The following is a 13,834-nucleotide window of genomic DNA, read 5'->3' on the forward strand; positions in this document are numbered from 1 at the left end:
TGACTCATACACTGATATGATCAACCAAAAAGGACAAAGAAAAAAAAAACTTTTAGTTTGCATGCAGACATCTGTTTGACCACATATATAGGAGATTGTAAATACTTAATTGAAAAGCCTAACTAACAGGAAAAGAATAAAATATATATGACTGAAGATCATTGAAACAAACCATTGGGGGTTGACAAGAGCACCAAAATGAGGACGAAACAAGGGATTGTAAACTTAGCCATTGTTTTTTTTTTCTTTCTAGAATTCACTTCACTTGTTCTGCTAAAAAGTTGAGACGATGTGCAATTTATATAGAGAGTTAAAATATATAGTCATAAATATATAATTAAGTTCAAAATATATATGGTATTTTTAGGCAAACAGTGGGATTTTTGTCTTGAAATGAGAAATTAACAAAATTGCTCGGGGGTGGAAATGAGGCAATATCTACAATACCTGGAATTAATATGATACGTTTTGAGTTCAACTTGCTAAAACACTCAACCCTAATACTCTGATGAATGATTGGGTTATGATCCAACATAAATAGAAAAAAATCCAATGAAGGTCCCAGGTGGTTGAGAAGATGGGTTTAGTGGCCTATATTCTTTTGCAATATTCTAGGTCCATATATATCAACCCCAACATAGAGATTTTTTTCAAGAAGGAAGGGTATAGATTCTTCAAAGCGAAATTCTATAGTGTAATGATAAGTAGAACATGAGTTTACGTACTTCACTTCTTACGTCACTTTTTTTGCCAAAAAATTGCGGTGATGTGCGGTTTATATGGGGAGTTGAAACAGTAAAATATAAAATATATATAGTCTTTTTAGCTGACTACTGAAACGTTTGAGAATTAACCCAGTCTTAATCTTTTTTGGGGATTTTATTACTATTTCGAAATCAATTATCTTTCCTTTTAAGATGCATGCTAGTTATTCCTGGTATGATACTTTCCTTTTAAAAAATTGGAGTCATTAATGTGCTAGAAATCAGGGAGTATCAATAGGAAATCAGGGAGTTTATGACATGCTTGAAAATAAGTTAAATACAAAACATGAAGGTAGATTGCACATATTGTAATTTTGTTAATAATAATAGAGCATATATATCTTACCAGTTTAGGTTTTAGTTAGACGGTTAAAATTATGTGAGTTTATGTCTAGTATATAAAAGTTGTAAAGACATCTATATGAAGAACCCAAGATGGCACATTGCAACGGGAAACCTGAGCACACAGAAATGACAAAAAGCCAAGATAATTTTATTCAACTAAAAAAGGGTACATAAGCTTGAAATTGGAAATGACGATCTAGTCTAGTAGGGGAGGAGCCCCCCTTCCTAGCCAACTTAAGGATCTTAGACAAAACAGTTAACTAATTAATAATATTATGGAATAGGGTTGAAAGAAAATCAACATAAGCAATGGCAATGATGATGGTGGCCAAATAGTTTGCAGATGCCTCCCTTCTCACAATCTGAAGTGCAAAATGTCCAGCATTTTCCCCCATCTGGGTTGTCATCCGCACCAGGGACACACTTTCCAAGTTCGGGATGATCAGTACAACACTTAGACCCTTCAACAGTTGCAATCTTCCAAACTGAAATATAAGAAAAAAAATAAATAAAAAAGACAATTAATTAATTCTCCAGAAAGATTATAGTCTTAATGTGATATGAACCAAAAATTAAAAAACAAAAGCCTCTTGAACAAACTCTGCAATATTACAAAATATTTACGGAAAAAACGAGTGTAGACGTGAGTTTAAGCACTTGAACAAACTCTAGATTCTTAGATTAAAAGTAATTAAAATTGATCCAATTTGGGTTTTCTATCGACTCAGACATTGATATGATCAACCAACAAGGAAAAAGAAAAAAAGCCAAATAGTTTGCATGCATGGACATCTGTTTGAGCATATATGCATAGGAGATTGGTAATACTTAATTGAAAAGCCTAACTAGCAGGAAAAAAATAAAATATATATGATTGAAGATCATTGAAACAAACCATTGGTGGTTGACAAGAGCACCAAAATGAGGACGAAACAAGGGATTGTAAACTTAGCCATCGTTTTTTATAGAATTCACTTCACTTGTTCTGCTAAAAAGTTGAGACGATGTGCGATTTATATAGAGAGTCAAAATATATAGTCATAAATATATAATTACGTTCAAAATATATATGGTATTTTTAAGGAATTAATTGAGCTTAATTACGTTGTTACAAATGCTACAAATATATAAAGCTCAGTTGACTTTTGAGAATTAAGCCTAGTCTTCAATCACGTCGGCTGCAAAACTAGGGAAGGAAACGCATACTTTCTTTCTTTTAAGGGGTTATTGTTATTTCGAAATCAATTATCTTTCCTTTTCAAGATGCACTAGTTATTCCTGGTATGATACGTCCCCTAGGATCATTTTTGTTCTTGTAATTTGTTTTATTTTGTTAAGAAAAAAAGTTGTCGTTTCTTCTATAAAAAGAAAAAGAAAATCAAATATAAATTATATCTTTTCCATACAATACTATCAAATTTCACACATGTTATTTGAGTTTCACATTAAAATCCGTAATCTAATATATGAAAATTCAAGAATTAGATTAATTAGAGAGGAGTAGTTGATTCCTCTCTCTCTCTCTCTCTCAATTTCTCACTTGCCCAATTCAAGACTTTCCCTATAGTTAGATATGACCCACATATATACAGAGCACTTCAGCTGATGGATCCTCAAAAGTTTATTTGAGGAGACTTGAGGTCCCACTAAACCCTCAATAGGAGGGGGCTGTATATATATATATGCGCATTTGAAAACTAATTAATAGAGCTTTTTAGTGAAATTTTATCTCAATTGGTTCAGAATTAGAAAAACTAATTTTGGTTGTAGCTTGTATTGTTTTTGTCATGAATTATGAATGAAAGTACTATTTTTTAATTTTTTTTAGTGTTATTTTCATCTTAAACAAATTTATGAACTTTTACACCACCAACTCTTGAGGTAACAATCAGGCATTGATGATAGTAAAGACATTGACCAGAAAAAATTAAAAGGACTAGAGAAGTTGATATGGAGTTCTCATATCAAAGAATGAGTAACAAAGTTTGCCTAGAAATTAATAGCCCAAAAAATTTCATAAATATCGACTTTATCACTCCCTTTGCATCTTAAAATATATTCTTCGTCTATATGGAATTAATAAGGCCAATCATCCTATGTGCGCGATGATGATCCTTAGCAATTCATCTTATTGCCAAACAAGGCATGTTGGCTAGGAAGTTATTTTCATATTAATATGGAGATTTTATGGTGTTTGCCACATCAATGACAAAGCGGTACTTAACATCAGCCTTGGCAACTCGTTCAAGGGCAGTATTCACATAATCCATTGGAATAACTTCAACATCTGCTGTGATATTGTGCTTTGCTGCAAAGTCTATCATCTCTTGGGTCTCTTTCATTCCCCCAATTGCACTGCCAGCAACAAGCTTCCTCCCTAGTAATTAAATCACAGAATTTAGTTAATTTTGGTCTTAGAGATATAGTTTAGATTACTCTGAAAAAAAAAAGTAATGAGCAAAACTAGGCCGAAAATAAAATGAACTTACCCAAGATTAAAGGGAAAACTGGTAGCTCAGGAGGCTGGATTGGAGCACCAACCAGAATTAGTTTTCCATTGGTCTTCAGCAGGCCAACCAAATGCAAGAGAGGGTGAGCGGCTGAAACTGTATCGATGATACCATCCATTGTACCCATGGCAGCCTAATTCCATATAGTGCAATATTGACATGCAAGTACAAAGAATAAATATAATTTTTTGGAAGAAGTTAGTGCGTGTAGGCGTTACTCAAAACGAGAATTATTGCTAGCTAATGTACCTGTAATTGCTCTTGGTCGTGACTAATCAGAAATTCATCAACACCAAGTTGTTCCACAGCTTCCTTCTTCTTATTGGGGGAGGTACTTATCACAGTAACTTTTGCTCCAACAGCTTTGGCAAACTTCACGGCCATATGGCCAAGGCCACCAAGCCCCACCACACCCAAATGCTTACCAGGCTCCATCAGTCCAAAGTATCTCATAGGGCTGTAAACTGTGATCCCAGCACACAGCATTGGAGCAGTACCTTGTAGTGGAAGGTTTTTGGGGATTTGAACGACGAAGTGCTCATCGACTACTATCTTGTCGGAGTATCCACCGAAGGTTCTTGATCCGTCTTCGTGGTGTTTGTTGTAGGTCCACACCATTTTGGGGCAGTAGTTTTCCAGGTCCTGTGTACAGTTGTCGCATGAGCGACATGAACCCACCATGCACCCAACTCCGGCTATGTCTCCTACTTTGAATTTTGTGACATTGCGCCCCACCTTTGTCACTTCTCCTACAATCTCGTGTCTGCAAAATTTCGATGAAAATGCATATTATTTTCCGAGTTATTTTCATGCCTTCTCATTATTTATAGGGTGACATTTGAGATTAAATTCCATGTACTAAGCTTAGTTGAACCAATAAATTAAATAATGTACCCTGGGACAATGGGATATATGGTCATTCCCACTTCGTCCTTAGCGAGGTGAAGGTCTGAGTGGCAAATTCCACAATAGAGTATCTTCATGCTGATGTCTTTATCACCATTGCCTCTGCAAGTACCCCAAAAAAAAAAAAACACACAAGTTTGGTGAAGCCTATATCTTAAGAATTATTAATTCAAAATGAGTTCTAGAGGGAGCCCATATTTAAATAAACGAAAAACTGTCACGTAAGATTTAGAGAAATGGCGTGGAAGGGAAGAAAAAGTAACTCAAATACCTCCTGGTGAAGTGGAAGGGAGAAAGAACACCAGAGGAATCTCTAGCTGCCCATCCATAGGCTTTCACTGCTTGTTCTTCGGCCCCTGATATTTCTTGAGACATTATTGTACCTTAATCAATATTGTGTATGATCTGTGTATGTACCTTGAGAGAACTGAAATGAGGCAGAGTGTTGTGGTGTCTTGATTGGGGGTTTACGAAGAGATATATAGCATACGGTTGGGTAAGCTTCAAGAAAGAAAGGAATGCACCAGTTGGCGGAAATATTATATCATATGCATATTTGAAACTGTGAGAATCAGCAATGACGTAGTGCGATCGACTTGGCGGCCATGTATGAATTTTCTCCTCCTACTTTTCAAACCATTTAAAAAGTTTTACCCCATCCTCAAGCCAAAGAACATGCGTTGACCAAATCAACGGAGCTACCAAGACAAAATTATATAAGGGGAGAAGAAAAACCACAAGTCTTAATTGGATGAGTCTTGCCTCGTGGAACATATTTGATTACCTTATGAAGATAGAGGCATTCACAGAGGGAGGATTAAATCGAGAGACGAGATCAGTTTAGGAGGAGATCGGTTGGAGTGAGTCTCTTTTGTTTTTTCTACCTGCTAAAAGTGTAACGTTGGATTTAATATTTGCTTTGGCGATGCTCTTAGTTTGTTGGCCTCTTGGAATCGGTAGTGTAGATGTCATGTTGATGTATTTGATTGTATTATTGAAGTTTATCTAATGAAATTTCTGTTTGTTAAAAAAAATTCACTACTACAAAAATCGCAATAGACGACGGTATATCCGATTTTTCAACTGTCGTGAAATCGATCGACATCTTTTTATGCATAAAACCACGACGGTAAATCCCCGTCGTCTATTATTTGTAAAGACGACGCTTTTACTCAAAACCGTCGTCTATTATATGTAATGACGACGGTTTTTTGAAAGAAATGTCGTCTATTAGATGTAAAGATGCCCCTTTTTGAAAGAACTGTTGTCTATTAGATGTAAAGACGATGGTTTTTTTGAAATCACTATCGTCTTGTTGTTATATAGACGACAGTTTTTTAAAGAACTGTTGTTGTTTTGTTATATAGACGACGTTTTGTGACAAAAAAAGGTCGTTGTTTAGGGGTAAGGACGACGTTTTTGTTAAAACCGTCGTTACTTGTAGGCAAAATACAACGGTTTTTATTTAAAACCGTCTTTGATTGTATAGAAAGATGACAGTTTTTTGTTAAAAATGTATGTAAAGACGCCCTTTTTTGTTAAAAATCATCTTTGATTGTATGTAAAGACGATGATTTTTACAATAAAGCCATCGTTGATTACATTTTAGTTCAGTCGTCTAATAAATTCATAGGTTGTTATATTTTAGTTTTTTAGTTTCCTATGATTTTATACAACTATTTTGATTAGAAAACTAACCATAATGCTTTATTAATGAATATATACACTCAAAAATTGTTTCTTTCATAAAACTTGAAGTTTCAATAGTTATTACATAGTTAACAAATCTTTATTCCTACCACATCGATAACATTAACCTAAATAATGAAGCTAAATGTGATTGCTCATAAATTCTTCCAATTCGATATGAACTTCAATTTGTTCTTGAGTGTGTTAGTTAGCTCTGTCTTCTTGCACATTTTCCATGTTGTATTCTCCTCCCCTGTAGCAGTATCAGCAACAACATGTCTCTTCTTGGCTTGTAAAATTAACATCAATCTTTACAAATGAAGCTTGAGACATAGTGGTTTAAAGAACAGTTTGTTTAAGCACCTGCCACATTAGATACAAACTTAATAATACTATTTTAGTTATTCACTGATTTTATGTTTCAATAAACATGGCCATGAGGAAAATATACATACATGAAGGGTGCAAACAGTATCCGTAGCTGACAAGATAACACCAAGTGCTCCATGTAGAGAACTAAAATAAAAAATATGAGCATAAAAGGGCAAAAATAAGAAGGAATAAATGTTTCAAATACAACACAAATATAAACTCAAACTACAAAAACGTGAACACTATCAACTTGAAACTGCTGTTGGTATACCACAACAACCTACAACTTTGGGAATTACCTGGAAGCAGATGATGTATAATTTTACTACCTGAAAATTAGGTAGTTAAATTCAAGAAATAAACTTGCAAGCGCACAAGGTTAATGCAATATAGCCAAGGCAAGTACAAGGTCGTTCCCACAGAGACTGAATAAATTCTCAAGTTGTTGTGAATTATAAACTAATTTAAATCCTAAATTACTCTAGACACCCTAATTAATAAACTTAAAACTAATGACTCAACTAAAACTTAATAGAGGATTTTTGAAAGTTGGTTTTGAAAGATTTTCTTTGAAAGAACGTTGAAAACAAGAAAATTAAAAGACAAGATAACGAAGAAAACGTGAACTAAATAAGTTTGTGAAAGATTTTAAAGAAGCTTACCAAGACAACAATTTCACCACAATTCCTCTTATCCAAACCTTAGCATGCATACTATCAAAATTCCCAAGTTATGTTGATGATTAGTTCTCCAAAATTATGACTAATTCTTTTCACAGCAATTAACCACTTCTTCTTACATGCAATTTATCCTTGGCGTGAGGCATAAATATAAACATATAAAAAGACCTTAGGTTCAATGAGAACTTCACACAATCACACAAACCCCTAAGAGTATAGTGTTTACCTTAGGCGCATTCATGAATTTAATCATAAAAAGCAAAACTCATATTAGGCATGGCGTATACCCTAACATGCATCAAATTACTTAACCAAAAACCTTGATGGTAGCTAAGCATCAAGATCATTAGTTAGGAAAATAAGCACAGTGATTAAATTTCAACAACATGGAAATTCTAATAGCATGACATAACTAAGCTTTGAATAATTAGAAAAGGGTTACATTGTGTCTTAGTAAAAGAAAATTAGTTACTCATAATCATGGTAACAAAGCAAAAATAAAACATGGAGAAAGAGATAAGGAAAACCCTTAGAGTTTAGAGGCACGGTGGCTCTTCCTTGCTCCACGGTTGAAGTCTGAAATTTCTGGTCCCTTGAGCCTCTACGACCTCCCCTCTTAAAAGAACCTAAAACCTAGTTAGAATGGGCCTAAACAAGTGGCCTTACACGAAGACTTGATTTCCAAGTCAGTTCAAACTAGAAAAGCTAATTAAAACTAAGTTTCCTAAAACCTCCAGGAAACTGCACGTGATCCTCATTGCGAATGCGATTTGGACACGTTTCTGACCTCCAAAAATTACGTATGACCACTCTTTGGAAAGCTCTGGATGTCTTCTTTTCAGCCATATATCATGTGCCTCAATCCGATGTTGTATGAGTGAGTTGTAGCCAAAATACCCCTGCTGACTCAGTATTCTCTGGGAATTGATTTATGCTGAATTGTCTAATTAAAAATGGGCACCTTAGCAGCCTTCAAAAATTATGAAAATATTCATGGATAAACTTCAAGATGCTGTCTCCCATCTCCAATTGGAATCATGTCGAACTCTATTATGATGAATATTTGACGAATTTATTCATTCCGTGGCTCATAAGCTGAAAAACAGGAAATAACTCAACTCAGCATCTTTAGTCCAAATTAATTCACAAAACTAAGTAAAAATGATATAAAATCATGTGAATTTATGAACACATCAGCAGAGGACAAGGTCTCCAACCTTCAAATTTTGACAAAGTCACCCTGTACATAAAAGGACCACCAAGAAATCCAATGACAAAGTCACCTTTGTTTGTGTACTAACCATGCCCCATTTTTCGATCACCTTGCCTCAAATTCCAACTCTGATATGTTTCCCGTATTTTCTTCTACTTTCAAATGCACAATAGTAAAATAATAAAATGATATGTGAATGATATTATGTGAAACAGAAACAGTTCAAACTTGAAATAACTTATTAGATATGACATTCAGTGGCTGGCAGTTAATAGAATGACAAATTTATAAACTAGTGTATATAATACAATTCAAAACTTCAACTAGCTCGGTCGGTTTGTGGTTCACTATTTTTCTATTTTGGCTATAATAAATGAGCTCACCATACAATAATAAGATTTAACCAGTTTGCAAAAAGCCTTAGAAGCTTGCATATTACTACAGCCTAGACATAAAAGCAACAAGAGGTTATGAGAAGCACCTTTAGATAGTTCAGAACTTTTGATTGCCTTATTCGAAGGGTGAATTCCTATTGCTCAGAGATATTTTGGATACGTTTGGCAACTATTACGCTCTATTCTGCAACCAACTTTGCACCTAAGACAATTGCAATAGAGTAGGGCTCTAAAAATGATTAATCACAGACACCTTATGGTAACAATAGTAACAAGAATATCATGGTTTTATACTACAATAAAAGTAAAGGAAGAGAGAGTGAATGAAATGTGCAACCTCAGTCCATTTCACAATCGGTTTCCCAGCACGACCGGCGGAGTGACTGCATAAGCATAAGAAGCCCAAGCAAGATTTAAGAGTAGGGACAAAAATTTCTCCGAAAGAAGAATCAGTACAATATGAAATTCTAACCATGAAATGAAACTCACTTAAAACATTTTGCAATATTTTGACAAAATTGTCACTCCAGCACTTGTTCTCCTAATTCCCTTAGCAATCTCTCCATTTTTTGAGTCTGTACATAATGGTGGTGGAAAAAACCAAATAAAAGCAAAGCGCAATTAATTTCAACATATAATCTCTCCATTTTCTAAGTCTGTTCAACAAACATTTATTATTTACAAAAACAATAAAGACCAAGAAGAAAAAATTGAGAAAAAGCCAGTCAATCCAGCTTTGCAAACCGACCTTGTATGCTTAATTGTTTCATAAAGTTGTTATATGTCCACCAATCTTAGTAACTAGTTAATCCCAAGCTTCCTCCTCATCTCCTGAGAATCAAATCAAAAAATCTAAAAAGAATCCAGAAATTAAAAAAATATGTAAACAAACCAGACAAATCATGAGAGACAAAAAATCTGAAATCAGGGAGACAATCTCGAATTCACTAGCAAGATATAGAAGGGTATTGAGAGATTAGGTGACTTTCAAATCAAACCTTTCGAAAGGTAGGAGGCTAGGGTTTTGATCTTCACAATTATTAGGAGATTAGGACAATTATAAGGCTTGGAACTTCAGAGGAGTGCGAGGGCCAAGGGCCTAAAGTGGTGACGATAGCCATGGGCCTGAAGTGGCTTGTGTGACAGATTTCGACGAGTCTTTCTAGATCGCGACTATGAAATTGGAGAGCTAACCAGACCAAGCCGCTAAGGTTGATGAGAGAGTTGAACGCCTGAGATGGAGATCATTGTTAAAGAGCGTGGAGATCAAGATATTCACCATCCAACCAGCTTTGATCCTCAGATACAGAACCTCCCTCTCCATTTTGTGGATCTGTGAAGATCTCAATCTCTCAACCCCTTCATTGATATCAATTTTCTGATGAATTTGTAGAGAGTTTCATGAGGGTGTTTCAGAGAGTTGAGGAGGGTTTCAAGGAGGGAGATATAAGGTTTTCAGAGACGGGGAAAATCTGAAAATTTGTCGAGCTCGAATTCACTTAAACGGCCTTTTTTTAGCATGTTTTAAAAGACGACGCTTGTTAGTGACAAGAGTCGTCTTTTAAAAATCAAGTGGCCTTGTTTTTGTTCAGCGTGTTTTAAAAGACGACGCTTGTTAGTGACAAGTGTCGTCTTTTAAAAGTCAATCAAACTTAGTAGTGTATAAGATGATATATCATGACGGTTTTAAAAAAACCATCGTCTTTTGAAACATAACGACGGTTTTAAGATGCACCATCATCTATTTTGTGTCGTGGTTTAATTATTTTGTAGTAGTGATTGTTGGATCTGATCTTATTTCTAAAGGAGATTATTTATATATATATATACACACCTATGTTATGACATCAATTTTTAAAGACTTGTCATTTATAAGCATATATAACTCTCTCAATCTTGGTGAAAATTGATCCAACAATTATATATTTGAGCATCTTTAAGAGAATCCCCAAGGGAGATGTCAAATATTAAACATTAAAATTGAAAAAACGAGCACCATGGAAATACATATCACTCAGCCAAAGAAAGATGATAGAGAATTAACCGAAATAGGGGACCAGGAGATTGGATCTAGCCGTAAGAAGAATGCTTGGCTAATAAATAACTCACTTCTTGGTCTTCTTCCCCCTCAGTCACTACGAATGCCCTCGATCAGTGCAATGAGATGTGTCTAATTATCTATTTGAATTTGATGGCGTGAGTTTTAATTTGACATATAATAAAGTTTTATATTATATCTCAAATTAAAATATTATTTTATTACATTAGGATTGATTTATTTATTACTTTCAAGTCACATCAATTAAAAATAATAATTAAATAATTAAATAACATCACAAAGTCAAACATAAAAAAATTACAGCAGAATGGAGACATTATTCCACGTTGAATTTAAGGAGATGCTTCATCATGATTATTTATGGTGTTTGCCACATCAATGACAAAACGATACTTAACGTCACCCTTGTCAAGTCGGTCAAGGGCAGTGTTCACATAATCTATTGGAACAACTTCCACATCTGCTGTGATATTGTGTTTTGCTGCAAAATCTATCATCTCTTGTGTCTCTTTTAGTCCCCCCATTGCACTACCCGCAATAAGTTTCCTCCCTGTTTTTTTACCCCAAAAAAAATCCCAATATCAATTACATCAATTTGAAATCACTATTTTGTGAAGAAAAAAACCCCAATAACAAGAAAGCAGGAAAAAAAAATTAAAAAATAAAAAAGGAGAAGGGAAATTACGTACCCATAATTGTAGGGAAGACAGGTAGCTCAGGAGGCTCAATTGGAGCACCCACCAAAATTAGTTTTCCACTAGTCTTGAGCAAGCCAATCAAAGGCAAGAGAGGGTGAGGGGCTGAAACGGTGTCAATGATACCATCCATAGTTCCCATGGCAGCCTAAAAATATTATATGAAAATTAGTATTATACTGAACACATTGGCTTTTTTTCTTTGCGCTTGAGGGCAATGTAAACAATTTTTTTAATAAATAAAAAAACTTATTAATTACCTCTAGTTGCTCCTGATCATGACTGACCAAAAAAGAATCAGCACCAAGCCTTTCCACTGCTTCCTTCTGCTTGCTTGGAGAAGAACTTACCACCGTGACCTTCACACCAAACGCTTTGGCAAACTTCACGGCCATGTGACCTAGGCCGCCAAGCCCGACCACACCCAAGTGCATGGCGGGCTTCGAGAGGCCAAAATGTTTCAGGGGGCTGTACACGGTAATCCCGGCACACAACAATGGGGCAGTACCAGCTAATGCAAAACCATTTGGGATTAGGACTGCATAGCGCTCCTCCACAACCATGTTATCAGAATACCCACCAAAGGCTCTTGTCCCATCTTCATGCTGTCCTTGGAAGGTCCATAACATTTTGGGACAATAATTTTCTAAGTCTTGTTTGCAGTTATCGCATGAGCCACATGAACCAACTATGCACCCCACTCCGGCTATATCCCCAACTCTAAATTTTGTGACATTTTTCCCAATTCTTGTCACTTGCCCCACAATCTCATGCCTACAAAAATTATCAAAAAAAGAAAAGAAAAATTTATTCATTAAATTTTACAATATAGTGTAATCCAGCTTGATCACCTGAAAAGAAATTTCACCCGGGGACAGTTGGATAGAGGGTCGGCCATATTTTGTTCTTGACCAGATGAATGTCTCCATGGCAAATTCCACAGTAGAGTATCTTTACGGTGATATCATCATCGCTGTTAGCTCTGAACACAAAAGCATGCAACGATCGTCTTGTTAAGTCGAAAATTAAGCTAGTTTTAGCGCAAATACGATAAACCCAATTGCCCATCGTAGTATAAAAGATTTCGAGTCTCTCCATCCATTAGGAAGTGGTTTTACGTACATTGATTATGAAAAAAGAAAAAGTTTGAGTTACCTCCTAGTGAAGTGAAAGGGGGAGAGAACTCCCGAGGAATCTCTTGCAGCCCATCCATAGGCATTGACAGGTGGTTTTGCTTCCGATGCTGCTTTAGTCATTGGCCCTATATGTTGAGAGATTGATCAAAGACGTGAAAGCTAGCTCCAATTTACCGAAGATTAAAAGTTGTTTTGAATTTGAGGTGAGTATAGATTTATAGCAATAATTTCGCGGGATTAGAATATAGAAGTATATGCAACAGATTTGTTGCTGTCAGCAGTGACGTTTTTTCTACCTACTTTTCAAAACCTTTACCTTCTTATGATGTGTATGAGAGATTCAAACCCCGAAAATGGACTTAGGTGTTGGATTTTTATATTTATTTTATTATAAGATTCAAACCTTTATTATTAGTTAAATAATAATTTGAAAAGTAATAATTGTTGGATTTAAAAGGACAGTCATAATCTTTTATTAAAGATTTTCGGATTATTCGCAGCAATGGTCCCTCAATTATACCCGTAGTTACAGTTTGGTCACTCAATTCAATTATTAGTTGTAGAGGTCACTCAAGTAGGTGTTTTGTTGCACCATTAGTCCTTCTGTCAAGTTTATGACTTTTTCCGTTAAAAATGAGGGCAAATTCGAAAATTCATCCACAACCCTCCATTTCCTCCACAATCCTCCATTGCCACAACCCAATGAATGGAGGAAGGATTATAAAGTCTTGTATTCTACCAGCAAACCAGTCTCATGGTATTTGATGAATGGAGGAACTATAACCCAGTCAAGGAAAATTCAGAGCTTTCGATGTGCTATTAGGCTCTTGTTTTCTATGAATTCTGTCTACTTCTTCGTCCTCTTATACACACTTTGTTTGATTTTTCTTATCTCTTTTTTTTTTCCCTGAAAATCTGTCTTCTTTCCAAGAAATTTTATGGGGAGGACTGGTTTGTTTGATCTTGAAAGGCACGTCACCTTCTACGGCGCATACCACAATTGTGTTTGTGTGGACAATATTTTTCACCTCTCTGGTTCTTTTGTACTTCACACCTTCTTTGTACACTTT

General features: G+C 35.3%; 2 protein-coding genes across 2 annotated transcripts; both read right to left on the reverse strand.

The window, feature by feature from the left end:
• Window positions 1-3,022: 3,022 nt before the first annotated feature.
• Window positions 3,023-4,952, reverse strand: LOC103335187 (putative mannitol dehydrogenase). Its single transcript, XM_008238198.3, has 5 exons — window positions 4,797-4,952; window positions 4,514-4,627; window positions 3,869-4,382; window positions 3,599-3,752; window positions 3,023-3,486 (listed from the first exon to the last, which is right to left on the reverse strand). The coding sequence occupies exons 1-5, from the start codon at window positions 4,898-4,900 to the stop codon at window positions 3,281-3,283; spliced, it is 1,092 nt and encodes a 363-aa protein (XP_008236420.1). The 5' UTR covers window positions 4,901-4,952; the 3' UTR covers window positions 3,023-3,280.
• A 6,215-nt stretch (window positions 4,953-11,167) lies between these two features.
• LOC148920990 (putative mannitol dehydrogenase) lies at window positions 11,168-12,961 on the reverse strand. Its single transcript, XM_089044091.1, has 5 exons — window positions 12,784-12,961; window positions 12,497-12,610; window positions 11,889-12,402; window positions 11,623-11,776; window positions 11,168-11,483 (listed from the first exon to the last, which is right to left on the reverse strand). The coding sequence occupies exons 1-5, from the start codon at window positions 12,882-12,884 to the stop codon at window positions 11,266-11,268; spliced, it is 1,101 nt and encodes a 366-aa protein (XP_088900217.1). The 5' UTR covers window positions 12,885-12,961; the 3' UTR covers window positions 11,168-11,265.
• Between the last annotated feature and the right edge of the window lie 873 nt (window positions 12,962-13,834).

The sequence above is a fragment of the Prunus mume genome, linkage group LG1 (assembly GCF_029339155.1).
Source record: "Prunus mume cultivar Tortuosa linkage group LG1, ASM2933915v1, whole genome shotgun sequence".
NCBI classification, from domain to species: domain Eukaryota; kingdom Viridiplantae; phylum Streptophyta; class Magnoliopsida; order Rosales; family Rosaceae; genus Prunus; species Prunus mume.